Source organism: Equus quagga, chromosome 11, assembly GCF_021613505.1.
Source record: "Equus quagga isolate Etosha38 chromosome 11, UCLA_HA_Equagga_1.0, whole genome shotgun sequence".
In the NCBI taxonomy this organism is placed as follows: Eukaryota; Metazoa; Chordata; class Mammalia; order Perissodactyla; family Equidae; genus Equus; species Equus quagga.
In genome coordinates this window covers 9,211,784-9,226,600 of record NC_060277.1, presented here as the reverse complement: position 1 = coordinate 9,226,600, position 14,817 = coordinate 9,211,784, and the positions used below count along the sequence as shown (strand labels likewise).

At 37.5% G+C, this 14,817-nt stretch overlaps 1 protein-coding gene across 1 annotated transcript in view; it reads right to left on the bottom strand.

Moving 5' to 3' along the window:
• THEMIS (thymocyte selection associated) overlaps positions 1-14,817 on the bottom strand; it is a 169,027-nt gene that overhangs the window by 76,753 nt on the left and 77,457 nt on the right. Inside the window, exon 4 of the mRNA XM_046676938.1 lies at positions 986-2,034. Coding sequence (XP_046532894.1) covers positions 986-2,034 — 1,049 coding nt within the window. The remainder of the gene's footprint in view (positions 1-985; positions 2,035-14,817) is intronic.

Below are 14,817 nucleotides of genomic sequence, written 5' to 3'. Positions count from 1 at the left end.
CAGCATACAATCAGAATGCCATCTTTGAAACGTAGAATTAAAACCATTTCCATATCCAGTGCTTGAAGCCTGAGGCTGCTATCATTCCTGCATATAGAGAGTAAGCACAGCACCTCTCTTTGTTTTACTAATTGCTTTGTTTCCCCAAGCTGCCATCACAACATCTGCCAGGCCAGAATGCACTTCTTCCACACACCATAGAACCACTCCCGGCCAGATAAACGACCTCTGCTCCCAGTGGAAGGACAAGTGCTTTCCAACCCTCAGCAGGCAGTCTTCGAGAGGCAAAGACTTCAAGTAGAAATGAAGCTGCAACTCACCCCCTCCCAGAATCTTTGGAGTGGTTATGGAGTTGTTGGTTCTGTAACGATCTCATACTGTCTGTGATTTTATTGATTTTGTTTTTCAATAGAACTGTTAAAGATTACAATTCTCAGATAGGCAGAATGTGGGCAGATGCTCATATGCTCACACACAGTTCTGCCAAGATATTTTTACATCTTTCTGCACATAAAGTAAACTGAAGACATGTGTTATAGATGCATGGTATTTGTAACCCCCCAGGAGAAGGAGGGATTTATTGTCTGCTCATTTCCTGGAAGAAGTATTAAAACAACTCTACCTAGAAAAAATGAACAGCACTTTCAAAATAAAAGAGATTTGCTTCTGAGGCACCTTATAAAACATTCCTAATTACCAAAACCCATTGAAATGGCAATTCGGGTCATCATATCCAAATGTCATCCCTGCTATTTCTAATCCAATATCAACTTTTTGTCACATCTACTGGGTAAGCATCAAAATACAAAATGCTGTGACAGCTCATGCTCTGTTGGTGTTCATTCATCTACTGTGCATCAGAAAGGCTCATTTCAAATATGGCATGAAAGAGAAAAGTAAGCAAAACACAAACTCAGAAGAGATTTGAAATAAATTGCCTCAAGAAAAACACTTGAGAGGAACGACAGTAAAATGATAGCCTTACCTTGGAAGACTTGGGCAGACCCACTGTCCCTTCTTCTGCTAAGCTGAGCAGGGTTAACTTTGTTTCCTCCACTGAAGGATGCTTGGGAGGGCGAGGTGGAGGGTGCAAGAAAGAGCTTTCATATCTCCGCATCATGTAATACTGTTCTTCTGTGATCTCTTCAACCAGAGTCCTGACTACAAGTGATCCTGTATCCCTAGACAAGTTACTAACTAGCTGAACAGTCATATTCAAGCGTCCGACAGGAATTTCCCAGCATTCCCTGGGGTTGGCAAAGTCACTTACGAGTAGATAAGAGTCTGTGATAGCTTCCTCCAACTGCAGTCCTGGGGTAGCAGCCAAAATGTCTTCTTCAATGGAAAGATCTCTCACAGATACCTTCACATTGAAGGGCAAGTGGAACTGCGCACAAAGCTCAGAAATCTGGTACTGTTTCTTATCATGAATCACCTCGACGAAACCTCCTTCCATGTACAAAGGGAACAGTGCCGCCTCATAAGATTTTTTGAGGATTTTTTCACAGGCCAGAACGTTCACCACTTTTTTGATTCCCTCACAGAGGACTTCAGTCGTCTGTGAGTGATGCACTAGAAACTGGTCCCCGACAGATACGGATGACAGCTCTTCATGAGGAGGATGAAAGGCTTTGGTGGCCACCACGTGGAGACGCTCCTTTTCACTCTTGGCTATCTCTAAGTCATAGGCGGTTGGGAACTCCCGAGGTCGTCGCTTGAATTTACCTTTATAGCTAGTGGGGATCAAGAAGTGTCTTTTAGGAAAATTGCTTCTAATTTCTGAAGCTAAGATCCTTGATGCCTGGTACTTTTTGTGGATCATAATGGTTTTTCCTGGCTGTAAGATGCTTCTGGGTAGCTGGGTTCCTTGAGATGCTTCTATGACTTCGGCCACTATGGGGAACTCTTTACTGGTCATTTCAAAAAGATCTTGTGTAGATAAGAGCTGGAGAAACCAGTTGGCATCATAACTGTCAGTAATGTCTTTGACTTCAACATCTAAACTGGGGAGGATGCGGACTATATCCTTTCGGACTGAAAGAAAAAAAATAGATTATGACATTTTGTGCATCAAAATGTTGCAGTGGGGAGATATGAGAATCTCTCCAAGTGCTAGAGAGAAATTTCATTTAAAAAAAACAAACTCAGATGTTCATGATATAACCTTTCCTATACGTGACTTTCCTTTTTTCAAATTTTAAAAACAAATAGATCTTCTGTAAAACCAATACCCATAAACCTGCTGCTCAGCTTAAAAAATTAACCAACATCTTGGGGCCGTATGAACTTCACCAAAATCATATCCTCCTCACTGTAGCCTAAGGGTAACCATTCTCCTGATTCCAGTGTTAATCATCCCCTTGTTTTTCTTCATAGTTTTATCATACATAACATACAGGAATATCTATGCATGGGTGTAAATGCATATGTCCATGCATTTTTTCCAGAAGGTTTATTATATCATTTTAAGTCATGCTCTTGAGATCTAGACATTATATGTAAAATTATCTTAGAAGAAAGTTTTGGTACATCAAATAAGACCCTTCCTGCATAAGGCCAAAACATAACGTTTTTTACACAAAAATTTGGCCTCTGGGTACAACCACGTTGTAAAATCAGGGTGGTAAGGTACTTAAGATTAATATATGGAAATGGATACTAAGACGGAATCTTTTTCCAATGTGAAAGCTATTTCTTTCTCCAACAGTGCTGCATTAACACCTGAAAAAGGACTGGCATAGGATGGGTCGCAATGGGAGGAGCCACTCAGGAGCCCTAGGTACGCTGGTGGGTGCTTATCAATGTCTTCTTTGCTTAATGTGTCCCTCTGCACTAATGACTCTCTATATTCTTTCCAACAGTCCACTGTCCCAGAAGTCATTCTTTGAGACTACAGAGACTCAATGCATTATCCTGAAACAATCTGCTCTCCATGTACTTTCCCACATTATATACTTATGAATGATCTTACATTAAAAAATAAAGTTACATGTTAATATTAACAGGATTTTATAGTGGTTTCTATTTTCTCGACAGTTTCTTAACACTTAATATTTTATAGCATTTTCATGATCTGCCACTGTTTCCCAGTATCTCTAGCCACCCTTCTGTTAACATTCTTTCTTCCTTGCTTGCCTTTGAAAATGAATGATTTGGAAGATTTAGAAAACAAAATTTTTTCTTATAAAACATTACCTATATTATTACTTTTTATATTATTAACTGTGCAGCATCTGAAAACTGTAACTCTATAATTTGTGTCATATTATTTGTACATGCTGTGTAACAACTTCCTGAAGACACAGCATGAAAATGTATTATTGGGGCCAGCCAGGTGGCAAAGTGGTTAAGTTTGTGCTCTCCACTTAGGCAGCCCAAGGTTCATGGGTTTGGATCCCAGGTGTGGACCTACACACTGATCATCGAGCCATGCTGTGGTGGCATCCCACATACAAGATAGAGGAAGATTGGCACAGATGTTAGCTCAGCAGCAATCTTCCTCAAGCAAAAAGAGGAAGATTGACAACAGATGTTAGCTCAGGGCCAATCTTCCTCACACACACAAAAAAGTGTCATCTTATTGTCTTGAATATAAAAAAGAAAAAAGAAGAAATCAATTACTGTCTGTAGGCTGCAGGTTGTAAAGATTCCTCATTTTAAAAAAAAGAGAGAGGGGCTAAAAGAACACTTCTTACCTTTATCAGTTCATTTTATAAAGTTTACATATCCAGACTTTTGAGATTGTTGCCACAGAACCCAAGGTAATTTAAGAAACTCTGAAATCTCAGTTATGTGGTTCAAAAGGAACTAGGTATAAGAATTGTAGAGCTAGCTAGGGAACACCTACTCTTTGGTTGAATAGATACCATTAAGAACTTTCTGGGAGATCTAAATTGATCCATCAGAACATAGGGACTCTAAAGCAAGCTGGATGCCAATCTATATTTGGGCATAGTGGGTACTGTGGGAAAGAAATTGTCTTAATACCTTAGGAAGACTTTATTTCTGCCAGAAAAAACCTCCAGGCCAGGCTGTCTAACCTCTGTTAAATTTTATGCATGTAATTCCTGGCCTATCTTCAATACTTCTGTCCTAAATCCATGGAAGGTGTGCCAGCCTATCTCATCCTCTTTGATCTGTCAGCAGCATTTGACAGAGTGGATTGGACTCTCCTCTTTGCTATATTTTCCTCACTTACTTCCTTCTTATTTATGATTCTTCTCAATTTCTTTGCTGGTTTCTTCTGTCTACACACCACCCACTCTCCCCACACACACACCTTTTAGTGAGTCTTGGTTCTCTTCCTTTCTCTATCTACACTCACGCCCACCGTGAGCTTACACAGTCAGTCGCATGTCTTTAAGTACCATCTGTATGCTGATGACTCTCCAAAGTATGTCTCCAGCCAAACAATTCTCCCACACTCTAGATATCTACTTAAGATCTCTGCATGGATGTCTAATAGATGTCTCAAAATTAACATGCCCAAACCAAAATTCTGATCTTCCCAACCAAAACCTAGTCTATTTGTTGCTTTTTCCATCTCAGTTACTGGGACTCCATTCTCCTTGTTCAGTCAGAAATCTCAGAGCTTCTTTCCTTTTCTAGGATCTAACATTTATTACATCAGGACTACCCTGATCTAAACCACATAATCTCTTTCTTGGTTTATTGCAAGGGCTTCCTAAGTAGAGTTCTTACAGTCAAATTTGTATAGGACTGCCAAATTGATACGTCTCTCTTCTGTTCAAAGCCCCACAATGGCAGTCTTTTTCACTCAGAATAAAAGTCAGAGCCTTTGCCATGTTCCTACGTATCACTTGGATCTCACCTGCCACTGAGTTACCTCACTCTAACCTACTGCTGCCTCCTTGGCCTCCTTCTTGTTCATCAGGTCTTTGCATGGCCTGTTTCTTTTGCCTGCTACATCCTTCAGCCTGATATGTTCATGGTCAACTCTTCTTCTTCAAGTCTGCTTAAATATCATCTTCTCAATGAGATTTACTCAACAAATGCTTGCCATAGATTGAATGTTTGTGTCCCCCCTAAAATGCATATGTTGACACCTAACGCCCAGTGTGATGGTATTTGGACACTAGACCTTTCAGAGGTATTTAGGTAATGAGATTAGTGCCCTTATAAAAGAGACCACAGAGAGCTCCCATGCCCTTCCGCCACCTGAGGACACAGTGGGAAGATGGCTGTCTATGAAGCAGGAAGCAGATCCTCATCAGACACCAAATCTGACAGCACCTTGCTCTCGGACTCCCGAACTGTAAGAAATAAATTTCTATTGTCTATAGGCCACCAAATCTATGGTATTTTGTTATAGTTACCGAATGGATTAAGACAGTGTTCTATTTAAAATTACAACTATCTCTATCCCCTGCCCTTGTCTATTTCTTCATTTTCCATGTCACAGTTCACCTTCAACCATTCCATATAATTTGTTTATTTATTATAACCACTGTTTACTGTTTGCTTCCCAAGATTGGAACATAAACTCCACAGGGACAGAAGTCTTTGATTGTTTTGTTCACCAATATATCCCGATATCTAGAATGGTGACCGGCACATAGTAGGTAGTCAATAAATGAATTGAATAAATGAAAAACAGTTGCCAGAACAATGTCCTTGATTGAGCGCTAAAGGATGTGATCCAGTAAATAAGTGGAGTTCCATGTAAAATTTCATTGGGAAACAAATAGTTTCTACTGCTAAAACTCCTGCTATATGCCATAGAAAATATTATATATTGCATTTAAGACATGTCCCTTTAGGTTGTAGTTATCTTACTTAACGGTTTTTTCAATGCAATAAATATTTTTGTTTAATCTCTACAAAATAATGATCTAGACATTTTAAGGTATAAAAACCATCATGATGCATGTGCCTTAAGAGAAGATTCATGGAAATACCTGGAAATACCACATGCAGTGAAAAATCAACAACTCTTCTTAGATCCATCAGAGAGAAGCAAGGGTACAGGGCAAACCATCAGCGTAAAAACTAGAGAGATAAGTAAATAGAGAGAGTTACAGCAAAGTGGGAGCTGAAACCACTGCCGGAGCCAGCAACTGGTAAGAACATTTTAAGAGTAATTGACTAATTGCTGGAGACTATGCATGGACAAGCTTGAAAGATAAAACTTCTGGAGGGCCAGTCTTAGGGACATCCCCCCATGTTTTCATGAGTTTACTTCCAGGAGCTCACCAGGGTTTCAGGGTGAAAATTGGAGAAAAATCCCCTCATGGTTTGGGCAGGATGCAGGGGAAAGTAACCATTTTGAAATACACCCAGAGCATTAGGGTCTCCTTAACAAAGGGCTGCCCTCAAGGAAAACTCTTTACCACAGCCTAACCAATGGGTTTTACCAGCCTCTAGCCAACGTGGGGGAAGGGAATTACCCAACTCCAGCCCCTCTAGCCCTCCGTGTGGGGAAATGGAAATACCCAACTCAACCTCCTCTATCCTTCCTCGCGGGGGAAGGGAGACACCTAACTCTAGCCCCTGCTAACTATTCTGTTTCACTAAGGGGGCATGAGGAGAAAAGCTGAGAAGCACTTGTGAAAGTCATAAGCCAGGGGAACAGGGCCTCAAAAAAGCTGAGACCTAATTATAGTATGAACCTCAGTTTCTTTCACCTGATGCATCATGTCTAGCTTTCAACAAAAAATTACAAGGTGTGTTAAAAAGCAAACAGTATAGTCTGAATAGACAAAGGAAGCATTAAAACCAGACTCAGATATGGCAAAGATTTTGGAAATTTCAGATTGGGAATTTAAAATACAATTAATATGCTAAGGGCTCTAATGGAAGAAACTGCAAGAAAAGATGGGTGATGTAAGCAGAGAGATGGAAACTCTAGGAAAGAATCAAAAGGAAATGCTAGAAATTAAAAACACGGTAAGAGAAATGAAGAATGACTTTGATGGGTTCATTGGTAGACTGGACACAGCTAAAGAAAGAATCAGTGAGCTTGAAGATATATCAATAGAAATTTTGCTAACTGAAAGGCAAAAGAAAAAAGAATGAAAAAAAATGGAACAGAATATCCAAGATCTGTAGGACAATTACAAAAAGTGTAACATATATGTCATGGGAATGCCAGAAAGAAAAGGAGAGAGAAAGGGACAGAAGCAATATTTGAAGTAATAATTGCTGAGAGTGTCGCAAAATTAAGGAAGCTTAGAGAATAAGCAGGATAAATACCAAAAAATCAACACCTAGGCATATGATATTCAAACTTTGACTCAAAATCAAGGAAAAGAGAAAAATTGAAGAAGTCAGAAGAAAAAACATGTTACCTATAGAGGAAGAAGGACGAGAATCACATTAGACTTCTCTTCAGAAACAGTGAAAGGAGAAAGACAGTAAATGGCATATTTAAAGTGTTGAAAGAGAAAAAAACACCAACCCAGAATTCTGTGTCCAGTGAAGTTATCCTTCAAAAGTCAAGAATATGCCACTTAAAAATACACCACTTTGGTATGAGGATTATTTCGAGCTAAAGGTACTCAGAAACTCAGATCTACATAAAAAAAAGGAAGAGTATTAGAGAAGGAATAAGTCAAGGCAAAAATATATTTTGTTTTCCCATTTTTAATTGATATAACAGATAACAGTTTGTTCAACATAATAATAAAAACAATATATTGATGATTATAGCTCATGGATAATGAAATGAACGACAGCAGTGTTGTAAGGGATGGGAGAGAAGAATTGGGAATACTCTGTTATAAGGTAGCTGCAGTGCCCATGAAGTGGTGCAGCCATTGAAAGCAGACTTAGATTATAAATATATATTGCAAACTCTAAGGAAATGACTAAAAATATTGTTTAAGCATAATTCATATGCTAAGAGAGGAGAAAAAGTGGAATCAAATAAATGGCTTAATTAAAACCACAGTAGGCAGAAAAAGAGAAAGAGAAATAACACATCTAGTTTGGGGATGGGGATAAAAATAGATATTAAGAAAGATGTGGCTGCAGCATGAGTTTTTAAGGTTGGGAGGAAATTCCAATCCAAGATAGGATAGGAGAGAGAATATCCCAGATGGTAAGAACAGCATGATCAAAGATAAGGAGGCAGAAAAAATAGGGTGTTAGTGATTAGAGTGTAATCCAGGCTCAGGATTTTAAACTAAAGCACAAGGTCTAGACAGGAGACCTGCTGAAGGTAAGGCTATGAAGATGAATCGACCGCCAAATGCCAGGCAGAGGAAGGTATAACTACTTCAACAGGAACTCAAAATAGTCGAGATTAAGAATGACCAAATTAAATTAGGAGTTTGGTAGATTAATTTGACAGCATAACGGGAAGAGAAGGTGAAATCAGAGCATTTGTCTTTTTCTACTAACTGGCATGAAGCCCAAGGATAGTGACAACTCAATCTGTCTAATAACTTTTGCATCAACCTCAAATTTTATGTATTTTTCTCTCATGTCTGTTAATACATTAAAACAAAACTCTTCTTGGTTTTTTAAACTATTCTCTTTACTCTTGCAGGTTTTAAGTTCTCCATAGCCAATTAAAATAAAAACATAGATTCATTTAAAGTGACCTAGAATTTGGAAATGACATCCTCAAGGTTTTAAACTGGAATAGGCTTAACTAATTTTTGTGACACATTTTATTATCTCTATGTAAGTGTCCAAGAGTAAGATTAAAAAATCAACATTTTTTGCTTTGTTTTTCTTATAAAACAAAAAGTTACATGCTCTTATAAAAATATTTTAAAAAATAAGTGGGATGGGGCTGGCCCAGTGGCACAGCAGCTAAGTTCGAAGATTCTGCTTCTTGGTGGCCTGGGGTTCACTGGTTTGGATCCCAGGTGTGGACATGGCACTGCTTGGCAAAAGCCATGCTGTGGTGGCATCCCACGTATAAAGTAGAGGAAGATGGGCATGGATGTTAGCTGAGGGCCAGTATTCCTCAGCAAAAAGAGGAGGATTGGCTGTAGTTAGCTCAGGGTTAATCTTCCTCAAAAAAATAAATAAATAAATAAGTGGGGAGAAAAAAACATTACAATGCTTTATAAATTTATCAACTTTAGATTATCACTGCTTACATTTTGGTATATACAATTCCAGCTGTGTTTGCATGTGTGTTACAAATTATTTAAACAAGCATTTACTATTTAACAATTGGGAAAGCGTAATCCTCCCTCTTACTGCCTCCACCCCAAAAAAGGCTGGCTATGGAGTTGAGCTAACTGCAAAAATTTCCAGAAAAAGTTACCCTGACTTCAAAATGATGAAGAAACAAGAAGGCAGCAACTCAGAGCACGAGAGACATTCCTGGAGGTGTCTATTACAAAATTTCTGATAAATTAATTTGAAGTAAAAACAATATTTATTCAGAGAACCTTAGTTTAGACTTCCCAAATTTTCTTTCTAGGGGAACATGAATTGTGCTTGCTTGGGTGTGTTTACTGGTTATCCAAAGGGAGCTCTCATGAAAAAAATTTCCATTCTATTTTCTCTAAAACGATAGCATAGATTTTCCCTTTATGCTGCTGAGTCATTTCATTAAACTTTGTCTTTCTGCCTCTTCTTTCAGGGAAACTCCCTTTACAGTTAGGGCTAATGTTAATCAGAACGTGGTGCTTTTCTGCATTTTCCTCTGCAACAATTCTTTTAGCTAAGGGTGAATTTTGGGGACCCCACTAAAAATTATCTTTAAAAAGAAAATTTTTATGTTTATGCTTGGTTAATGACGGCAATGCATGTTTACTTAGATAATTAATATTCAATTCTGGAATACTCTCAGTCTCAACTCAGCATGTGAGGACTTATCCTTTGCAATTGGACCTGAGCTAGTAGTACAGAGTTGGAAATCTGCTAAGATAATCTTATTCAAGGCTTAAGGCAAGGTGATTGTTTCTACCTATTTTTTTCTAAACACATTTTGTAAATTCTAGCCCTGCAATTTCTCTCAATTTCTAGTTCCTTTGATATTATTTTTTAACAATAATAATAATTCATATATTCACTAAAATGTTCCCTTTCTAAGTTTGATTTCTTTGTCATTTACTTTCCAAGAATATAATTGCTTTTCTCAAAAGTGCTTTCACGAATTTCATCTCCAGCTCTCAACGACTCAGTGAATTGTTTTGTTTACATTTCTGCATCACATTATACTCTTTTATTATATGGTGATTATTAGATGCACTAATAATTTCTGAGCTCTGTCTTATTCTAGACTTCTAAACTAAAATATGCTTTCCAGTTCATTCATTTGGTCTCAGTTTTCTTTATGAATATTCTATGAATTATTCTTTCTTCCATTTATTCAGCTTCGTTTCAACTTAGAGAAGCTATACTGTGAATTTTCCCCTTAGTTAGATGGTTCTTCTCTGGTTCTTCTGCTGTTTGTATTTATAAATAGAGAAAATGCCTTTTGGATTCCTCTCAAACATTTATAGCAGAAAAATCAAGCATCATTTAAAATGAATATACTTGCATTTGATATGGATTTATTTGTAACACTACTCTGTCTTCTACATTTTCATTTGGTTTATTAAAGCTAAAAAAAGTGGATAGCCATTTTCTTATACTGGATAATAAACTGAAACATTGACATTTGTGTTTGTTAGTTTTATGTGTCACCTTGACTGGGCTATAGCACCCAATTACTTAATCAAACACTAATCTAGGTGTTGCTGTAACGGTATTTTTGTAGATGTGGTTGACATCTAAATCAGTTGACTTTAAGTAAAGGACGTTACCCTCGATAATGTAAGTGAGCCTCATCCGATGAGTTGAGGGCCTTAAGAGCGAAAACTGAGGTTTCCCACATAAGAAGAAATCCTGCTTCAAAACTGCAGCATCAACTTCTGCCTGAGTTTCCAGCCTGCCAGCCTGTCCTATAGATGTAGAACTTATAACCCCCAAGTCTACATGAGCCAAGACTTTAAAATTAATTAATTAATCTATGCAACTATGTATAATTATATACAATATATAATATTAAATTTATATAACATTAAACATATAAATACATATTCTCTTTCCCTGGAGAACTCTGACTGATAAAACATTAATAGTTGGTAGTGTAAGAATAAATAAATATATATACAGAGTAAAAACTGTGCTTTCTTCTTCTTGCTGTTTGATTTTTCTATTAGCAATAAAACTAGTGCCTAAAGGAGGAAAACAAAATGGGAGCTGACCAGAGTATCCACTTGGTTTTAAATACCATGTTAAGTAACAATATTTTCACAGACATGTTAGGAAAAGCATCACTGACAAAAATCGAACCTGTTAGACAAATATAAATAATATCAACCTTGGTGCCATGAAGTGAATATTCATTCTCCTTAGCTATTAAATTCATAACTATGTCACTGTAATAAGTCAAATCTGGATATGGTGAGTGAGAAAACCCTTTCATTACCTAAATAGGAACTTTGTACTGTACAATTATTTTACACAGAAACAATTATTTTAGTTGCTTCATTCATTCACTTATTCACGTATTTGATTTATTGAAAATTGAACTTTGAAGCACTGAGAAGACAAAAATAAATACATAAGAAATTGACTCTAGTCTTTTTATAAATTACTGAAGATTATGTTTTATTAAAAATATTATTTATAAATTACACTTATCATTTAGCAATTTTAGCAACCAGTTTTTTTAGGATTATACTAGGTCCAGGAAAAAGTCTGGGCTAGGACTAATTTAATTAGCAGTGAGGTTGATGGGTGACATATGCTGCTTTCTACCCCTTTCTTCTCAAATTTACAAAAGTAAAAAGGAAAACAGGAAAGAAAAAAGAGAAAAAGTTCCAATGAACTTAAAAGACATCTGCAATCTTTAAACTAAATGAAGACAGAACTCAGATGGCAGAATGGGAAATGGTTTGGCAGAGTAGAAGGGAAAGCCCACGTGCCTAAGGAGTCAGAGTCTGATGATAAGTCAGCATTTTTGGCCCCACAGGACCCCCAAAAGCCTTACAAACTGGAGGCATAAGGCCCCTCTGAAGGTGGAAGAGGAGCTAAGGGGAAAAAACAAGGGCGTTACGTGAATGTCTGAAGAATGGTTAAACCCAGGTCTCCAACTCTAACCTGGGGAAGATGGGCAACCACCCCTTCTGCCTCTGTCTCTGCAGGGAACAGGAGACAGAGGGTCTCAGGTTCTGGAAACTGGACATAGGTGAGTAGGGGAGAAGCATGGGACTGAGAGAGAGGGAGGTACCCCTTCAACCTGTGGGATGGTGAAACCCTCAGCGACTCCCCACTGGGCCACAACAGTTTCATAACCCCCAGAAGATATCAAGAAGATTCTTCTCAGGTGAAACTGAACAAGTCCTAGAGGAAAGACTCACAGAAAGTGAATTTGGGTAATGCTCGAATGAAAAAGCTGGCAAAATGAAACCTACAATTCATAAACCAAGAGCTTGTAATATAAATAGTGCCTACTTCACAAATTAAAAAAAAAAAGTGTCTCACATGTAAAAAGGAACAAATGGCAGATAATCACCAGGCATTTGAGGAAAACACTTAACAAGAACGACAGACCAAAACTTCAAAAAAAAAAAAAGCCCAAAAGAGGCAGAAAAATGCAAGGAACAGTAGAAAACTTTAAGAAATTGTAAAATAGTCTGAGAGAGAGAAGATATTGCATCCTCAAAATAAAAACACAGTCACGTTCTAAAAATGATGCAAGAAATAACTCTTGGAAATTAAAAATTTGATAGCTGAAATGAAAAATTTATTAAAGCAGCTGGAAATGTAGTGAAGAAATTTTCCCTAAAGGTAAACCAGAGACAAGCAGACATAAAGTAGAAAAGAAAATAGTCTTAGATCAGTATAGGAGCTGCAACGTGAGATTAGAAGTTACAGAAAGCGAAAAGAGAAAAACATGTTGAAAGGAAATTACCAAAGAAATTTTCCAAGAAACGAAGGACCTGAATATCCAGACTGAAAAATGCCGTCACAATGAAAGAACAGACCAGCCACAGAGCACATTACTGGGACACTTCTCAAGGCCCTGGATAATCTCTCAAAGGCAATATCGGAAGGTAGAAGATAAAGGGAGCAAAGTTTTCAAAATTCTGAGAAGTCGTTTTCAGCCTGGAATTCTATAAGTACCCAAACTACCAATCTTACGAGAGTAAAATAAATATTTTTCAAAGACGCAGGTCCTTTACTTAACTAATTAATATTCTCTGCATCTTTATCAGGAAGCAAGTGAAGGATGGGCTCCTCAAAACTGGAAGAAAACCAAGGAAGAAGTTACTTGATTCCAGAAACTGCTAGCGAACACAGAATCACGTCAAAGTGGAAACAGCAGGATGGTTTTAAGTGGAAGCCCCGGGACAGCACTGTTATGAACTAAATGTTTGCGTCCTCCGGTATCCACACATGGAAATCCTTCTCCGCAATGTGATGGACTTACGAGGCGGGGCCCTTGGAAGATGATTAGATTTAGATGAGGTCATGAGGGTGGAGCTCTCATGAATGCGATTAGTGCCCTTATGAAAGTAGGGAGAGAGCTTGCTTCCCCCCTCCGCTCTCCACTGTGTGAGGATACAATAAGTCAGCAGTCTGCAGCCTAGAAGAGGTTCCTCACTAGAATTCAACATCCTGGTACCCAATCTCAGACTTCCAGCCTGCAGAATTACAAGAAACAAATTTCATTTGCTTATAAGCCTACTAGTTTATGGTATTTTTGTTATAGCAGCCCAAGCTGACCAAGACAAGCACTTACGCAGTAGATCTAGAAAGGAACAAATTCAGATTGGAGCATGAGTATGGAGGATTCCAGGAGGTATTTCAGGAGGAAAAACAACAGAAAAGGTAGATCTCCTGACAGTTTGGGCTATGTGGAAAATTGCATTGAATGGCTTTTTTCATAAAGATGTCGGAGAATGCAAGATTTAGGAGACGATTGAAAAAAACAGTGAAACAATAAGGTCATCATTACAGAAAAATAGAGTTATTTAGACGTTTTACATCACTTGACTGAGCAACAAATAGTCACAATAATGAAAATACTTATGCTTAACCGCAACTTACCATATATCGAGAGAATGAGGAAAGGGAGGAGGAAGTAGCAGAATGGGGGAGAAATTTGGGACTGGTCAAGGGCACAAGGTTTGCTGATGACTTTGTTATAAGTCTTTTTATCACTATTTGACTTTTTTGACTTTGACAAAAATTGAAATTAATTTTTTAAATAAAATGAGAGAAAGAAGTCTCAGAACACTAAAAGATCAATGTATTTTTTCTCCTATTCATTTGTCACCTATTATACGACATTCAGATACTGACTTTCTGATATCTCCTTTCTGCTCACGTGATTTCAGTCCTCCGCTTATAAATGAATTAATATGTCAGATATCTGAGCAAAAACTGTACCTCCAAATTTTGTAAGGCCCTGAGTTTTTTCCTAAACTGATACGCAGCTTTCCAACTCTTAAAATTTCTGTTAAGGAAGAAATAATTATCAATCTATACATCGAAACATAACACCTTTAAAAAGTTTTAACGATCAAGATTTCTGATGTTTTGAAAGCAACTTTAAATAGTTGACTCAATTTTTCATTTGCAACCATTCTATATTTCACTTATTACATTAATATTAAATTTATCTTCCTATGAAAGGCAAAAAAATATCTTGCTATGACTTATATGAGACCAGTAATTAAAGGCCTTGGACTGTTATTTATATCTATTTCCCAAAGACATAAAATGGTTTAAAAATCATTAAATGTATGGTGCCAATTAGAGGGGCTTCAGGCCTGTCACGGGGATTATAACCAAGAATTTCCGGGAACAAATATTTCATTTAAACACTTTCTGCTACTT